The sequence below is a fragment of the Mchenga conophoros genome, linkage group LG20, assembly GCF_057382185.1.
Source record: "Mchenga conophoros isolate Kocher_MC1m ecotype Shallow Benthic linkage group LG20, M_conophoros_male_GT1.1, whole genome shotgun sequence".
NCBI classification, from domain to species: Eukaryota; Metazoa; Chordata; class Actinopteri; order Cichliformes; family Cichlidae; genus Mchenga; species Mchenga conophoros.
In genome coordinates this window covers 26,004,579-26,019,708 of record NC_140545.1, presented here as the reverse complement: position 1 = coordinate 26,019,708, position 15,130 = coordinate 26,004,579, and the positions used below count along the sequence as shown (strand labels likewise).

General features: G+C 40.8%; 1 protein-coding gene across 1 annotated transcript in view; it reads left to right on the top strand.

Annotated features, from left to right (window-relative positions):
• b4galt5 (UDP-Gal:betaGlcNAc beta 1,4- galactosyltransferase, polypeptide 5) overlaps positions 1–7,154 on the top strand; it is a 33,091-nt gene extending 25,937 nt beyond the window's left edge. The window contains exons 5-9 of the mRNA XM_085261112.1: positions 180–296; positions 461–648; positions 740–862; positions 1,315–1,416; positions 2,665–7,154. Coding sequence (XP_085117238.1) covers positions 180–296; positions 461–648; positions 740–862; positions 1,315–1,416; positions 2,665–2,812 — 678 coding nt within the window. The 3' untranslated portion in view covers positions 2,813–7,154. The remainder of the gene's footprint in view (positions 1–179; positions 297–460; positions 649–739; positions 863–1,314; positions 1,417–2,664) is intronic.
• The last annotated feature ends 7,976 nt before the right edge of the window (positions 7,155–15,130 follow it).

Below are 15,130 nucleotides of genomic sequence, written 5' to 3'. Positions count from 1 at the left end.
CTGATCAGGATGTCCACATCGGACATTGGGGAAAGTAGTATAATGGAACATGTTTCAGTATTAGTGTTGATTTGGACATGTAAAGGTGCTATCTGCTCTAACTCTAACTCTACTCTAAATTTATCCCTATATCTTTGCAATTTATTCAAGTCCCATGTTATTCTCCTTTGTGTACCTAGGTGGCAATCCTAGTTCCCTTCAGGAACCGACATGAACACTTGCCCATTCTCCTAAGACACCTGGTGCCAGTGCTGCAGAAACAGAGACTCCACTTTGCCTTTTATATAATAGAACAAGTAGGTTCACTTATTTTCACAATCAATCAATCAATTGAATTCAGAGGTAAACAACTAAATGAATTTCATCTCAAGCCACTGTTTTATGGAAGTTATAACCCATTATCTTCCCCCTTTTTTTATGAAAAGGCAGCTATACCAAAGTATCATCTTTTTTTCTTTAGGCGGGTACAGAGCCATTTAACCGAGCCATGTTGTTCAATGTGGGCTACAAGGAGGCTATGAAGGACCTGAACTGGGACTGTCTGATCTTCCATGATGTAGACCATCTAATGGAGAATGACAGAAACTACTACGGCTGTACGGACATGCCCCGACACTTTGCGGTCAAACTGGACAAGTATTCTTACATGTGAGTCCTGATTATTGTCTTTGGGGAATTACAGAGTACATGTGTTCGGACGCAAAAAATGAATCTCAATATGTATAACTGTCCCTCAAAGGCTGCCGTATAATGAGTTCTTCGGCGGTGTCAGTGGCCTGATGGTTAAGCAGTTCAAAAAGATTAATGGATTTCCCAATGCGTTCTGGGGCTGGGGAGGAGAGGACGATGACCTGTGGAACAGGTGAGGGCAACTTGTACAGACAAACACACACTGGCCTTTCTGATAGAGCTGCAGCATGTTGTTAACAGTAGTGTTGACATTAGGCATCCTCAAGTGATGAGGTAAGCCATTTGGCACATAGAAGGCTTTTGTATTATATTGTTTTTTCCCACTTCGGCCCAGAGCGTTTCCCCCACCTACACAACTCACAGGCAGCTGTACACACAGAGTAAATCTGTGTGTACTGTAAATACTGATTCTCTTGTATATTTGTTTCCATGAAATCCTTCCTTTTTGCCTTTACTATGAAATCTTTCTGATGTATTTGGAGCATGTTATTGACTATTTGAAATATTATAGCTCAGCTATCAGAGGCATTATTGTGATAATTATTATAGCAGGATCATAAACACAATGCCTTTTCCTCCCAACTGTGTACAATATGGATTAAAATTTTAAAAATGTTTCCGTAGGGTGCAGTTTGCCAATTACACAGTAAGCAGACCACAAGGAGACCTGGGACGCTACATGTCCATTCCACATCACCATCGTGGAGAAGTGCAGTTCCTGGGCAGGTTGGTGTCCTAGGTTTTCACAGCTCACTTACAAACAGTACATAATACACACTCCCAACCAAAGGAGGAAGCTGATAATTGCAATGAGGCTTAGACTCATGTGATGTAAGCCAGTCACATGAAAAGCCAAAGCAGTACCTTTGATAGAATTTCCACTCTTTTAAAGACTTTGCATGTGATATGCTTCTATGCTTCAGGGCAAAATTCCTGAGTAACTTAAAAATGGCCCAAAGAGTAAATGTTTCTTTCATATAGTTTTACATAGTACCACAGTACTAAGTGGAATTTATTTTTCACTTATTTAACTTTAAAATAAGCCTTAGATTTAAGCTACTCATATACTCATATCATTTAGGGATCTACTAGAATACGTTTGCACATTTTATGTCAAATTATTTTATCCCCCCCTGTTTGAAATATTATTTTTTAGCGCTTTTTTCTTCTAAGCCCAGCCTGGTGGTCACTTTGCCTGACTAAACTGAGGCAGCAGGGGTGTAGCCCTCTGCCTCAGTTTAGTCAGCTTTCACTTTTACTCTGACACTTCTAACTTGAACTGTCTGTGATCATTTTGCGTGAAAATGTCACTGAAACAGCACAATGCTCCTTTAATTTACATGAATGAGGATATTTGTCACATAGTGCAGCTGTTTGTTAAGGAATTTCTGCAGTCCAGAGCTGTACTTTGGCAGCTCGCCTGAATGTGAAGGGTGGTTTCCATTAATGAAGTCGAGTAACTTTTATTCATATCACACCCTGATATGAATTGATCCAAAGCACTTTCCAGCTTTTTAGTCATCTAGTATGCAAAAGTTTTCTTCTGTTGAAAAATGTATGAAATCGATGGTACAACATAGCAGGAGACTAAAAGAGTCCAAGGGTGTATATATAGTCTGTGTTAGGCCTGAAGCAGACTCCCCCCATGCCAACTCTGAGATATTTTAGAGTTGTTTAAAAAAACCGCTGTGGTTAGAATCAGTGGCTGATTGAGAGGCAGTGGGCTCTTGCTTAGTTTTGTTGAAGCAACTGCTCATTCTTTGTCAAACTTGTAGCTTCGCACATTTAGTGATGTACATAAGTAGTAGATTACAATCCTGGGCCACAAATAAGGTATTTTTGGCTGTTTAGACAAGAATCACTCCATTTGGCACAAACACTGGACTTTTTACATTTTGCCATCCTTTTCACATGTAATGAGAGAAAAGTGCTTCTTACAGTGTTCTGTTTTCTCCTCTCATTTTGCACCTGCAGGTATAGTCTTCTCCGTCACTCAAAGGAGAGACAGAAGGTGGATGGTCTTAACAACCTAAACTACTCCCCCCTAGTGTCCAGAAGGCCTCTCTACACCAACATCACAGTCAGCTTGAGCAGAAAGCTTGCACCAATAACTGACTACTGACGTAGGCAGAGCTGGACTGCAAAATCAAAGTCCTTTGGGACATCAGCCATATCTCACCAGTTGCAACACTGCTTAGGACTTTTTAGTTGACAGATTTATTGCTTTATTTTGGTTGTATGCAAAAAAAAAAAAAAAAAAAAGGAGAATCAAAAGCATATGTTTGATAAATCATATAAGAAAATAGGGATAAATGCTGCACTTGTTTGTGCCACAGTCCATCACTTCTCTCATCTGGGCTTATCTAGACTTCAGTCTCCACATGCCTTTTGCACCATTTTGGCCTTCAGCATTCATTCCTCAATTCATTTTCTTCTTCTGTCCATCACTAGCTCCACGTGGCACCTCTGTGCTCGATGATTTCGATAGGTTATGGTACACATACGTTTAAGTGCACGCACGTATAAACACACACACACCACACATGCACGCAGAGTTTGGCTTAAATGTGCTGACATTGTCCTAAGGCTATGACTTTTCTTTTTTTTTAATTACTTTTTCTCTTGCACTTCTTTCATAAATGCAGTACGCCTGTGAAAACATTTGCATGCACACATAACACGACACATCAACTTTAAGCGAGTGGACTCTTGCAGCTGGTTCTGCATACAGTATGCCAAATCTACAAGAAAAGAGAGCAAGAGAAGACGACATAGGGAGTTAGAGGCTGTGGTTATATGTTGTATGTGAAATAGTTTTTATTTCTGAGTTTAGAGAATATTGTTTCCTTAACCATCTCTTGTGTTTTGTCTTTCAAGCACACGATTTAAAGACTGATGTTTGCGTAATTGCATGGAATGTCCTGCCTGCCTGCAAGTGGCTGTATGTTGGAGTGCAATGTTCATCCTGTTAGCAATAAGCTGTAATATCAGACAGCAGAACTTTAGCCCTGACTTCCTCACTATACAGATGCAATAGCGCGGGTGCTAGCATGCCCTCATTGGACTAGAGAGAAGAAGTGACTGCGTATGCAAACTTCACACTCAACCCAACTTTGCCTAAGCAAACATGCCACCCTGTTCAGAAGTTGTGTGTGCCTGTTTGCGTGTCTGTGTGTAAGTGAGGGAGAGCTATGCAAATGGCCTGTATGTATCTCGTTGTCGGTTCAAAGTAATCGGGGTGACCTCCCAGGTCCCTTTGCTTCTGAAGCTTTGACTGGCAGGTTGCAGACCTCACTTGGCATGCGGGTGTGAATTCGGGCCAGGGAGAGATAAACGCTTGCCGTTTTTTATTTTTAGGTTTCGTGTCTTCAATGTTTACTCACCTTCATTGTGACAAAAGAGAATTGGAATTAGAAAATACTTGATTGCTGTAATTGTCACTGGTGTTTACAGAAGCATTTGCTTTGTTATTTTGCAGATTGTGTAGTCTTTGTAATACTGTTAGCCAGCCCTGCTTCACTTTGGGCCCTGTGAAAATACAACTACCATTCGATGGCTGCCTTTACTTTTTAAATGACACCTCTTTCTTTATCAACATTTCGATTGGGGGAGAAAAAAATACAGCTTGTCTCAATCCTTATCTGAAGTGTCAGGTTATAACCACTGATTAGCTTTGTTAGCTTGTGGCCAGGCTTTGGCTCGTGAGATTTCTTGTGAAATTCATTTTTCTTTTGGTGGAGGGAGTTGCTCTAAACAGAGGTTTATGTTCAGTGGCATGCAGCCTTTCACTGTGCATTAGACACAGACTCTGGCAGTACATAGAAGTGTAATGCTCCTCTCTGATTTGTGTATTTGACAGTGTTGATTTCAGTAAAATCCCAATACTGTAAATGAAGTTCCTTTTTAATATATCGTACAGACTTTACTGTCCTCACTGTCTGTCCTCTAGTCATGCAGCTACTTCATTTCACACAAATCGCCTTGTACGCATTACTTAACATGTACCTTTTTGAGGAAAATATTGGTGGTTGACTTAATGTTGTTCCCACAATGAAATATGGAGCAAAGAGGCTGGACCTCATTTTATTTATTTTTTTGGATTATTTTCCTTAATTGTTCAGTTTTTATTTTATTTTGCAGTTAATGTGACAGTTTAATAGGTGACACAAACTGATATAGATGCACTGAAATGTAGTCATGCGTAATTGTGCGGGACGGTGAGGTTCAGGTCTGTGTAAATGAGGTATATTCCTTTTCATTCAGATTCAGATTCCCTCTTAAGATAAAGCATAGATAGATAGATAGATAACGGCTTCTAATGAAATGGAATGGGACCTGTAGCCTGGTATTAAATTGTAATCTCATGAGCAGACATATTGGAGGAGGCCATTTTGTGTGACAACCACAGGAAGAGCAAGACACAGAATCAGACAATGCTACTGGTCACTGTCTTTCACTGATCACCTCCATTATACTAATTGATGATCAATGGTGCTGACCTTCCAGAGGTCCCTTCCAGGGACTCTCTCTGCGTGCTTACTGGAACCAATCCCAACATCACAGAGGCTGGTATTGACAGGCAAAACATCCTTCAAACTTTATATTTTAATTCCAATTACAGGAGCAGATGTTGAGCATGTTTACATCCATACATTTGTAAGCCTGTTGCCTTTCCACCTTAAAGTTGATCCAAATTGCCGCAAGCAGAAGCACGTTTACTTCCTAGCCTATCACCCAGGAGGTGTCCAGTGGAAGTCACAGACAGTAGCAGCATTTTAGTTGAGTTTTCTTTTCCACGTGCGTTTGAGTGAAATGGCTAAACCTTTCCGAGGTCTACCTATCCTCCTAGGTTTCAAAGTTTCTGTTTTGTTTTGGGTTTTTTCCTTTTGGTTTTGCAGCACTGATGACAAAATTATTTATAGTGACCTTGTTGTGAACAACTGGTAGGTTATTATTCTAGGTCTTGATACCTACATAATGCACTGTATATTATATCTTTTTTATGTTTCATTGCTTTAAATTAAAAGCTAGGTGGACTTATAGCAAAAGCCAAATGGTTTTAAATTGAGTGTTCAGGTAAAGAGATGGACCACACGGGCCCTCTTAATACAAAGAGGCCCTCTGATTGAGGCCTGGTTAGGGTCAGTATTAGGCTCTATACTCCACAATGAAGAATGAGCAGCTTCATAAGCCAACACCATCTTTGAGGAGACTAGTACACAGCTTTGGCTATTTTGTGACCTTGCAACAAGGACAAGTGAGTCAGTACTTCTGATTTTATCTAAAACAGGAAGTAGATTGATTTCACTTGGTGATAAGAGCATGTTGGCTAGTCTTGTTCCAGTTCTATCTACATAAATAAAATAAACCTGGTGTCAGTCCAGACCCAGACCAAGACTGCTGCTCACTAACGAGTCTTCATTGTTCCATTATCTCACCTCATCCATTCTGTGCCAGTTTAAATGAAGGGACCATTCTTTGGGCATCTGACAAAACTGGCAGCCTTAAAGCTTCTTAATTTATTGCAGTGTTTTTTGGGTTTGTTCTTGTTTTTGTTGTTTTGTTTTTTTTCCATTCAAGTTTTTATTTTATTTTTTTATAAGCAAAAATATTTAAATTGAAAAAAGTGCATATCAAGATAATTATCATTGTAAATATTGTTGTGTGTAGTGTTTTAGAAATTCTATAAGGTCTTAATTCACTACAGATGCTAAAGAACAAGGCTTCGGGAGGGTTTGGTTTGTGGGTTTATCCGGTGCCATTTAAGTGCTAGTAAAGCTTACAGAGTGACATCAATGTTTTTACATCACTGCTTCCCAGCACAGACTTTTTGTTTCTGATGGAAAGAATAACCTCATTTCATAAATTTTCAATTCCTCTCACGATCTCAGAGGTGTTCTGCATCCCGCAGACCTCCCTGTATTTTAACGCGCTGTCGCAATGCAAGGCACATGTCGTGGCAGACGGAGACGTAAAATCCTTTGATGAATTTAACTGTCCTTGTGTCTGCACGTGATGTTTCTTTATAATAGTGACAGCAGCTGAGATAAGGCGCAGGTCACAGGAGAGCGCTGCGGGATAGCAGTGTTTCAGCCAAAAAAAACAACACCTTATGCTTACAATGCAATGAAACACAGGCACCCAAACCAGCGACCACAATCCACTCCAAAATCCACACAAATTATTTTTTTGTATGAAAGCTAACTATTAAAAAAAAAAAAAAGAAAGAGAAACAATACAGCTAAATTTAAAATTTATCTCCTCTGATTGTAAGGAGAGACGATCTCCTTGAACTGAAGCCATTTGAAGCCACTTGTCAAAACTTGATGTCAGCCTTATGTGGATCCGTTTGTGTATCGGCATATTATCTTTTGATTATTGAAATTTGTATGATGGAGATTTTTCTTTTATACCATCATTGTTATTGTCAGAATACACCAATAAAAGTAAAACTTGTAAAGATAGCTTTCTGCCTGCCTGTGTGTTTGTTTCTCTGTCTGTGTTGAGATCAATCTCCATTCTGTGTGCTGACTGGAACGGCTGCCTCTTCCCAGTGTGGTCAGTGACTCTTAAATATTATAAATCACAACAAGGATACACTTCGCACACGACGACTACTTCACAGTGTAAACACGTACACGCAGACACGCTTGCTCTTAAGAGACCTTCAGTTTATATTTCATCACTTGAACAAGATGCAGAACACAAACTGGCCAAGTCGGTCAAGAGCAGCCAATACTGGAGCTCAGCTGGAAGTTGCATGCAGTAGCTTGAAATGACCTCTGCTAGGCTCCTTAATTAATTTTACTAAAAACATAAATGCATGCACAAGTGCAGAAGGGCTCTACGTTGACAGCAGGGGATATAAACGGCATCCTGTTCCTTCTAAAACTCCTTCCTTAACAGAGGTTTTTTGTCTGTATTTTTGGCCTGTGGATCTTGTTATTCACAGTTAACAACAAAGTTCCAGTATGCTGGGGCCAGATTCCTCTTTTTCTTTAAGTGCAGTCCTGTTTTTCCCCACTGATGTCACTCTGAATGCTCTGCTGTCAGTTAATACTGTACAGACTGGATCCTCAGACAAAAATGATCCTTATTCAGACCCTCTGACCTATCACCCAGTGGGGGGAAAAAACAAAAACAAAATGAGTAAAACCCCAGTGAGGTCATTTAAGACTCATTTAATCAAAGCCGCTCCAGCCCTATGGCGTTTAGCACATTTAGCTGAGTATCTCCAGCGGTTAACACAAGCGACATCTGATATTGAATTTTCTTATCAGAAAAGGAAATGCAAAAAGGCAGGGAAGGAACTCAGAGTGAATTCCACGGACTTTGTGCACCACTTCTCACAATGGATCCCATAAACTACACATGCACAAGGAGAGGGGTGTGCTTTATTATATGATGTGCTTGGAAGTATGCAAAAAACATACTTACTTCTCTCCTGCTGTGTAAAAGCAGTCCGTGTGTGTGTGTGTGTGTGTGTGTGTGTGTGTGTGTGTGTGTGTGTGTGTGTGTGTGTGTGTGTGTGCGTGAACATAAATCAACATACTTAAAATGTAATTTGTTTTCTTTTCCATCAGTCTCAGTTCCTCCAGCTTCAAATTCACTGCAATCCCCAAAGCCCCTCTTGACACATTGGGAAACCTCTTCCTTACCGCCACTGTAACAAACAAAAGTCACAGTTCTATTACTTTTATCAGAGTTCAAATAAAAATAGCAAACAGATATTTCTGTTTATATAGCTACAGATATATTTCACACAGAATTCTACCTCTTTTTTTTCCCTCAATGGAAAGTCTATCCAGTTCACATTACAGTAACACTAACACCCCTTTATGTCATCTCCTTACCCTCCAGCATTCATAAATCTGTTGACCAACCACTACAATGCATCATCACCTATTTCTACAATTTTTTTAATGGTTGCAAAGTAAGTTGTTTGTGCTGTATACAATTTTAGATACACAGAAAGTCTTCACTTACTAAATATATCTGTCATAGTTTCCTTATCAAGAGCAGTTCTTCGCTCTGCGCCATTGTCCATTTTGCTCTGTCCTCCTATAAAAAGCATGAATATTTGAGTGTCTGACTAGTTTTAGATTTCCAAAAATCTGATCTTTGTTCATCTACACATTTGAACTACAATAATATGTTTTTGAGAGATACTTTTATGGATACTTTTTGGTAAATAAACTGGTGACCTGTTCTAACGTTTGAATCTAAGGTTTATTTTTTAGCACCTGGCGGCTCTTTTTTGCTTCTCATCCATACAAAAATCTGCCTACTCTTTCACGTAATTCAGTTTATTTTGAAAAGTCTCAACAGGATCTTGAGCTTTATTGTGAAAGGTTTATTTGGAAAATAAACAAGTGGACACGGGATGGTTTTACCGTGGTTGTAGCTAACGACAAGGCATAAAGATAGTCGCTTGTCCATCCCTAGTGTGGTTATATTAAATATAAGAGAAAGAGAGAACTTTAAGAAATTAATATAACCACTACAGTGACCATCAAAACAATGAAAAAAATATTGCCATAAACAGTTTATTTTGCGACACCTAGTGTAAAATGAATCGATAGACGTTTTTATATTGTCATCCGATATATATATATCGTTATATCGAACAGCCCTAATATGAACTTATTTAGAACTTACCAGAATGAAAATGTCTGTAGCACAACAACAGATATCTGTGGATGGTAGAGAACTGGATATAGCTCGTCTCACAGCTGCTATCCAGGCTAGTTGCCTTCTTTTGGTAGTATCCAATACATAAGCTCCCTCACGTTGCTTCCAGGTGGGGAAAGAATAAAACGTGAGCCAATTTTCCCTTCCCGATCGTGCATCTAACATTACAACCCCCAAAACAGCAAGGTGAACCATTGTTGATGCTTTCGCTCCTTAAGCCCTTTGTTTGGCAGGGAATTCTGGGAAGATGGCGGAGTGAGCGGTTCAACTTGAGTGGGCTCCGAGGCTTTTCCTGAAAAGAACCTCCTTTACAGTGGGGCAAAAAAGTATTTAGTCAGCCACCGATTGTGCAAGTTCCCCCACTTAAAATGAGGACAGAGGTCAGTAATTTGCACCAGAGGTACACTTCAACTATGAGAGACAGAATGTGAAAATGGCCAAGACCAAAGAGCTTTCGAAGGACACCAGGAAAAGTATTGTAGACCTGCACCAGACTGGGAAGAGTGAATCTACAATAGGCAAGCAGCTTGGTGTGAAAAGAATCAGCTGTGGGAGCAATCATCAGAAAATGGAAGACATACCACTGATAACCTCCATCCCTCCCTCCAGGCCTGTCTGAAGTTTGCCAGAGAGCACATGGATGATACAGCAGAGGATTGGGAGAATGTCATGTGGTCAGATGAAACCAAAGTAGAACTTTTTGGTATAAACTCAACTCGTCGTGTTTGGAGGAAGAAGAATACGGAGTTGCATCCCAAGAACACCATACCTACTGTGAAGCATGGGGGTGGCAACATCATGCTATGGGGCTGTTTTTCTGCCAAGGGGACAGGACGACTGATCCGTGTTAAGGACAGAATGAATGGGGCCATGTATCGTGAGATTTTGAGCCAAAACCTCCTTCCATCAGTGAGAACTTTGAAGATGAAACGAGGCTGGGTCTTCCAACATGACAATGATCCAAAACACACCGCCCGGGCAACAAAGGAGTGGCTCCGTAAGAAGCATTTGAAAGTCCTGGAGTGGCCTAGCCAGTCTCCAGACCTCAACCCCATAGAAAATCTGTGGCTAGAGTTGAAAGTCCGTGTTGCTCAGCGACAGCCCCAAAACATCACTGCTCTCGAGAAGATCTGCATGGAGGAATGAGCCAAAATACCAGCTACTGTGTGTGCAAACCTGGTAAAGACCTATAGTAAATGTTTGACCTCTGTTATTGCCAACAAAGGTTATGTTACAAAGTATTGAGTTGTATTTTTCTTATTGACCAAATACTTATTTTCCACCCTGATTTACGAATAAATTCTTTACAAATCCTACCATGTGGATTCATGGATTTTTTTTTCACATTCTGTCTCTCACAGTTGAAGTGTACCTCTGGTGCAAATTACTGACCTCTGTCATCATTTTAGGTGGGGGAACTTGCACAATCGGTGGCTGACTAAATACTTTTTTGCCCCACTGTATACTGTAAAATCACAAAATACTTGCTATTCTAATTTTCCTGCCTGTGTCAAAAGGTCTATGTTCCTTATTACTTTACCCTAGAAACTTTTATTTTCTCACTGTAAAGTTATGATGACTTGCTTCAACCCCTTTTGTAATGTAAATTGTTACAATTCTGGTCTGTTTCCTTGACTTGTTTTGTATATGAAAATTTCTTTCAATAAAAAAAAAAAAAAAAAAAAAGCCCTTTGTTTGGCCTGCTAAAATGGCGCCCCGGCGGTCACGCCCCCTGCCGTGACATCACGCTCCAAAGCCCCATAGACAATAGAACCAAATTTTTTTAAAAAAGAATGTTGCTGTTACGTTATGTTATGACATCATCATGATGATCAAAGGCATTTCATATGGCTTTGATCTGTGAATCCTTAAATCCGGGTAAGAAGCCCAAGCTTTCATGCGGTTTACTTGTAACACTCGATATTGCAGCATTGAGAAAAATTTTAAAACAGTTGAATCTTTAAGACAGTCACTTCATCAACACTCTGACATGTCTCAGAGTAAACACGGCAAAAGCCAAAAAGCTTACGCTGGCTTTACTACAATGGACCACCAAAATCCAGAGACAAATTCTGATGAAACACATTTCCAGCTTCCACTCAAGAGGAAGCGAGGCCCGGATTATGTTGCACAGAATTGCAGAATTGCCGACAGCTGCTCTCCACCAAGGAAAAAAAGACGAATCTGTGAAGAAAAAACTGTGTTGAAAAGACGATACAGTCAGATTTCCAAAGGCAGCAAAAACAACTCTGAGAGCTACTCTCCAGAGAGAAAGAGGATGAGAATAGACACTGAGAAAAAAGAAACAGCAGTGACTCGGAGCATCCAAAAAAGTTCTTCTTCAAGGACTATCCAACTCCAAGTTCAGAAAAAGAACGATATGAACTTGAGTGATACCAAAAACTCTCAAAACATACCAAAAGACAACAAGAGGCCAGAACAAGCAGCAGTGACAGAGAGCATCCAATAAAGTTCTTCGCCAAGGTCTCTCCAACACCAAGTTGAGAAAATGGACGTTACGACCTTGAGCGATACCAAAAGCTCTGAAATCACACTCAAATACAACAAAAGGCCAGAACAAGCAGCAGTGACAGAGAGCATCCAAAAAAGTTGGATGCCAAGGTCTATCCAACACCAAGTTGAGAAAATGGACGTTACGACCTCAAGCGATGCCAAAAGCTCTGAAAACACTCCAAAATACAACAATAGGCCAGTACAAGCAGCAGTGACACAGAGAATGCAAAAAAGTTCTTCACCAAGGTCTCTCCAACACCAAGTTGAGAAAATGGACGTTACGACCTTGAGCAATACCAAAAGCTCTGAAATCACACTGAAATACAACAAAAGGCCAGAACAAGCAGCAGTGACAGAGAGCATCCAAAAAAGTTGGATGCCAAGGTCTATCCAACACCAAGTTGAGAAAATGGACGTTACGACCTTGAGCAATACCAAAAGCTCTGAAATCACACTGAAATACAACAAAAGGCCAGAACAAGCAGCAGTGACAGAGAGCATCCAAAAAAGTTGGACACCAAGGTCTATCCAACACCATGTTGAGAAAATGGACGTTACGACCTCAAGCGATACCAAAAGTTCTGAAAACACTCCAAAATACAACAAGAGGCCAGTACATGCAGCAGTGACACAGAGCAGCCAAAAAAGTTGGACGCCAAGGTCTATCCAACACCAAGTTGAGAAAATGGACGTTACGACCTCAAGCGATACCAAAAGTTCTGAAAACACTCCAAAATACAACAATAGGCCAGTACATGCAGCAGTGACACAGAGCAGCCAAAAAAGTTGTTTGCCAAGGTCTATCCAACACCAAGTTAAGAAAATGAACAATATGACCTTGAGTGAAACCTCTGAAAACACACCAAACACACCAAAAGACAATAAGAGGCCATAAGAAGCAGTAGTGACACAGAGCGTCAGTAAAAAGTCCCTGATCCAGGACTATCCAACTCCCAGGTCAGAAAACAAACAATACGGCCTTCGGCTAATGAAAATAAATAAAAAAAAACAAACAAAAAACATCTCTTACTGCTCTGTTTATTTCTTTAAATGGGTTTGTTTGTTTGATTTCTTCATCAGAGAAAGTTCACAAAGACTTTGAACTACTTAAATCAAAGATTTCAGAGAACCTGATTAGGTCTTTCTTTGTTGTGTTGTGATGTTATCAACCAGTACTGTCCTAGATTGACCGTATTCTTAGTGAATTTAAAGGAAATAAATCTGCTCATATAGGCACCTAAGGCTCACCAATCTGGTTGGGTAGGGAGGACTGCATCAGAAGTCGGGCTTTCACAATAATTGGTGCTGAGACAGTCATTACTAAAAGTTAATTTGTACTCAATACAAAAAATGGCCAAAACATATATGTGCTAAAATACATTTCAAAATATGTTATAAATATATTCTAAAATGTATTTTAGCACATATATTTTTTGGCCATTTTTTGTATATTTTGACATATATTTCAAAATACAAATGAAAATTATTTAAAATCATTCAATATATATATATATATATATATATATATATATATATATATATATATATATATATACATATATATATATATATATATATACATATATATAAAAAAAACACCCAGCACGCCCCTGCGGGCGGTTTATCCTTCAAGCTCGGGTCCTCTACCAGAGGCCTGGGAGCTTGAGGGTCCTGCGCAGTTTCTTAGCTGTTCCCAGGACTGCGCTCTTCTGGACAGAGATCTCCGATGTTATTCCCGGGATCTGCTGGAGCCACTCACCTAGCTTGGGAGTCACCGCACCTAGTGCTCCGATTACCACGGGGACCACCGTTACCTTCACCCTCCACATCCTCTCGAGCTCTTCTCTGAGCCCTTGGTATTTCTCCAGCTTCTCGTGTTCCTTCTTCCTGATATTGCTGTCATTCGGAACCGCTACATTGATCACTACGGCCGTCTTCTTCTGTTTGTCTACCACTACTATGTCCGGTTGGTTAGCCACCACCATTTTGTCCGTCTGTATCTGGAAGTCCCACAGGATCTTAGCTCGGTCATTCTCCACCACCCTTGGGGGCATCTCCCATTTTGACCTCGGGACTTCCAGGTTATACTCGGCACAGATGTTCCTGTACACTATACCGGCCACTTGGTTATGGCGTTCCATGTATGCCTTGCCTGCTAGCATCTTGTACCCTGCTGTTATGTGCTGGATTGTCTCTGGGGCATCTTTACACAGCCTGCACCTGGGGTCTTGCCTGGTGTGATAGACCCCAGCCTCTATGGATCTTGTGCTCAGAGCTTGTTCTTGTGCTGCCATGATTAGTGCCTCTGTGTTGTCTTTCAGTCCAGCTTTGTCCAGCCACTGGTAGGATTTCTGGATATCAGCCACCCCCTCTATCTGCCGGTGGTACATACCGTGAAGAGGCCTGTCCTTCCATGATGGTTCCTCGTCTCCCTCCTCTTTCTTGGGTTTCTGCTGCCTGAGGTATTCACTGAGCACTCGGTCAGTTGGGGCCATCCTCCCAATGTATTCTTGGATGTTCGTTGTCTCATCCTGGACTGTGGTGCTGACACTCACCAGTCCCCGGCCCCCTTCCTTCCACTTAGCGTACAGCCTCAGGGTGCTGGACTTGGGGTGAAACCCTCCATGCATGGTAAGGAGCTTTCTTGTCTTTATGTCAGTGGCTTCTATCTCCTCCTTTGGCCAGCCTATTACCCCAGCAGGGTACCTGATCACGGGCAGGGCGTACGTGTTGATGGCCCGGATCTTGTTCTTACCATTCAGCTGACTCCTCAGGACTTGCCTGACCCTCTGCAGGTACTTGGTGGTTGCAGCTTTTCTAGCGGCCTCTTCATGGTTCCCATTCGCCTGCAGGATCCCCAGGTACTTGTAACTGTCCTCTATGTCTGCAATGTTGCCTTCTGGTAGTGCAATCCCCTCAGTTCTGACTACCTTCCCTCTCTTTGTTACCATCCGACTACACTTCTCCAGTCCGAACGACATTACAATGTCATTGCTGTATAGCCTGGTAGTGTGGATCAGTGAATCAATGTCTCGTTCACTCTTGGCATACAGCTTGATGTCATCCATGTACAGGAGGTGGCTGACAACTGATCTGTTCCGTAGTCGGTATCCGTAGCCAGACTGGCTACGGATATATATATATATATATATATATATATATATATATATTACCCTTCATATATTTCAATCTAAGTAAACACATTCACATGTAACAACTGAAAAAAATCTTTATT